This window comes from Phalaenopsis equestris, unplaced genomic scaffold (assembly GCF_001263595.1).
Source record: "Phalaenopsis equestris unplaced genomic scaffold, ASM126359v1 Scaffold201002, whole genome shotgun sequence".
NCBI lineage: Eukaryota > Viridiplantae > Streptophyta > Magnoliopsida > Asparagales > Orchidaceae > Phalaenopsis > Phalaenopsis equestris.
The window spans coordinates 41,076-42,287 of NW_018220787.1; the positions used below are offsets into that span (position 1 = coordinate 41,076).

The 1,212-nt window shown below is 46.5% G+C and overlaps 1 protein-coding gene across 1 annotated transcript in view; it reads right to left on the reverse strand.

Moving 5' to 3' along the window:
* LOC110035958 overlaps positions 1-79 on the reverse strand; it is a gene marked incomplete at its 3' end in the record, with an annotated part of 7,517 nt that extends 7,438 nt beyond the window's left edge. The window contains exon 1 of the mRNA XM_020740296.1: positions 10-79. Within this exon, the coding sequence (XP_020595955.1) occupies positions 10-79 (70 nt within the window). The remainder of the gene's footprint in view (positions 1-9) is intronic.
* Positions 80-1,212: the final 1,133 nt, after the last annotated feature.

Genomic DNA, 1,212 nt, shown 5'->3' on the forward strand with positions numbered 1-1,212 from the left:
AAAATATACCTTCAATAATGGGTCGCTCGAAAACGGCGAAGGAGGGGAACCCACGAGGATGCCGGCGGAGGCTTTTCATGCGAGGTGGAAGACCCTTGCACCTCCTCGAACATGGACGATCCTCAAATGAGAAAGCAAATATCAAAATATACCATCAAAGCCAATTAAGTATTAACAAAATATGAAGAATCTGCCTAAAGAGAAGAACATTGAGGGTCCAAATTTATCACATCTTAATTGAATCTCGAAAAACCTTGGAGAGCAATGATATATATATATATATATTATCCACTTCTCCCGTTATAAATAATTTGAAACACCATTTTCCATTAGTATGATTTCTTTGCAAGAAAAGCTAATAGAGGCATTATGCAGAAATAGGATCACTAAAATCCCCAACAATAGGGTGATCAATAGGAGCAAATATATATGATGGATCTAGATCAAAGATCTCATGGAAAGGAAGCTCTCTTACACCACAGTTGGCCTACGGTGTAGGGAGGGCATTGAATGTAAAAGGAGATCAACATTTTACTTACCAATTAGAGAAGCAGTAGTTAGACCTATAACCATTACATATGAAAATTGGAATTTACTATTGAGTCCTGCCATCTTGATGCTAGGGGATGTTCGCAACTTTGGGCATGCCTTGGAGAATCCACAGAAATTATAGCTAACAAATTTATAGCTAACAAATTTGCAAGAAGAAGAATAATATAATGTATAGCTTTTAAATTCTGCATTTTATCAATAGCCATGATCAGCGAAGAAGAAGGCAGGCTGGATGTTTTCGGCGAGGAAGGAATCTCCGACGGGCATAGGTGACGTCAGGAGTTAACTCGGCGAGACAGGCCGGCGAAAAGAGGAGGCTTGGACGAGGAGGCTTGGCCGGCCTCAAAGAAGAAGGAGGCCAAAAAAAGAGAATAAACCGGCGAAGGAGGCGCTCCGGCGGAGGAGGACACCCCCGATCTGGCCGGCTGGAGGGCCGGCTGGAGGCACGGACGGCCGACGAGGAGGAGGAACGGCCAAGGGAGAGGGAACTCCAACTGCCCCTTCGCGAAATCCGGCAAAAGGAGGCTGCGCGGACGGTGAGGAAGGCTAGAGATGTTATGCCGGCGAGTGGAATAAGTCCGGCGAGGGTGGCCGGCGACTCCAACGGCGAGGAGAGCTCGATTCGCGAAGGGGTTCGCGAATAGAGGGGGGGGCGCGGAG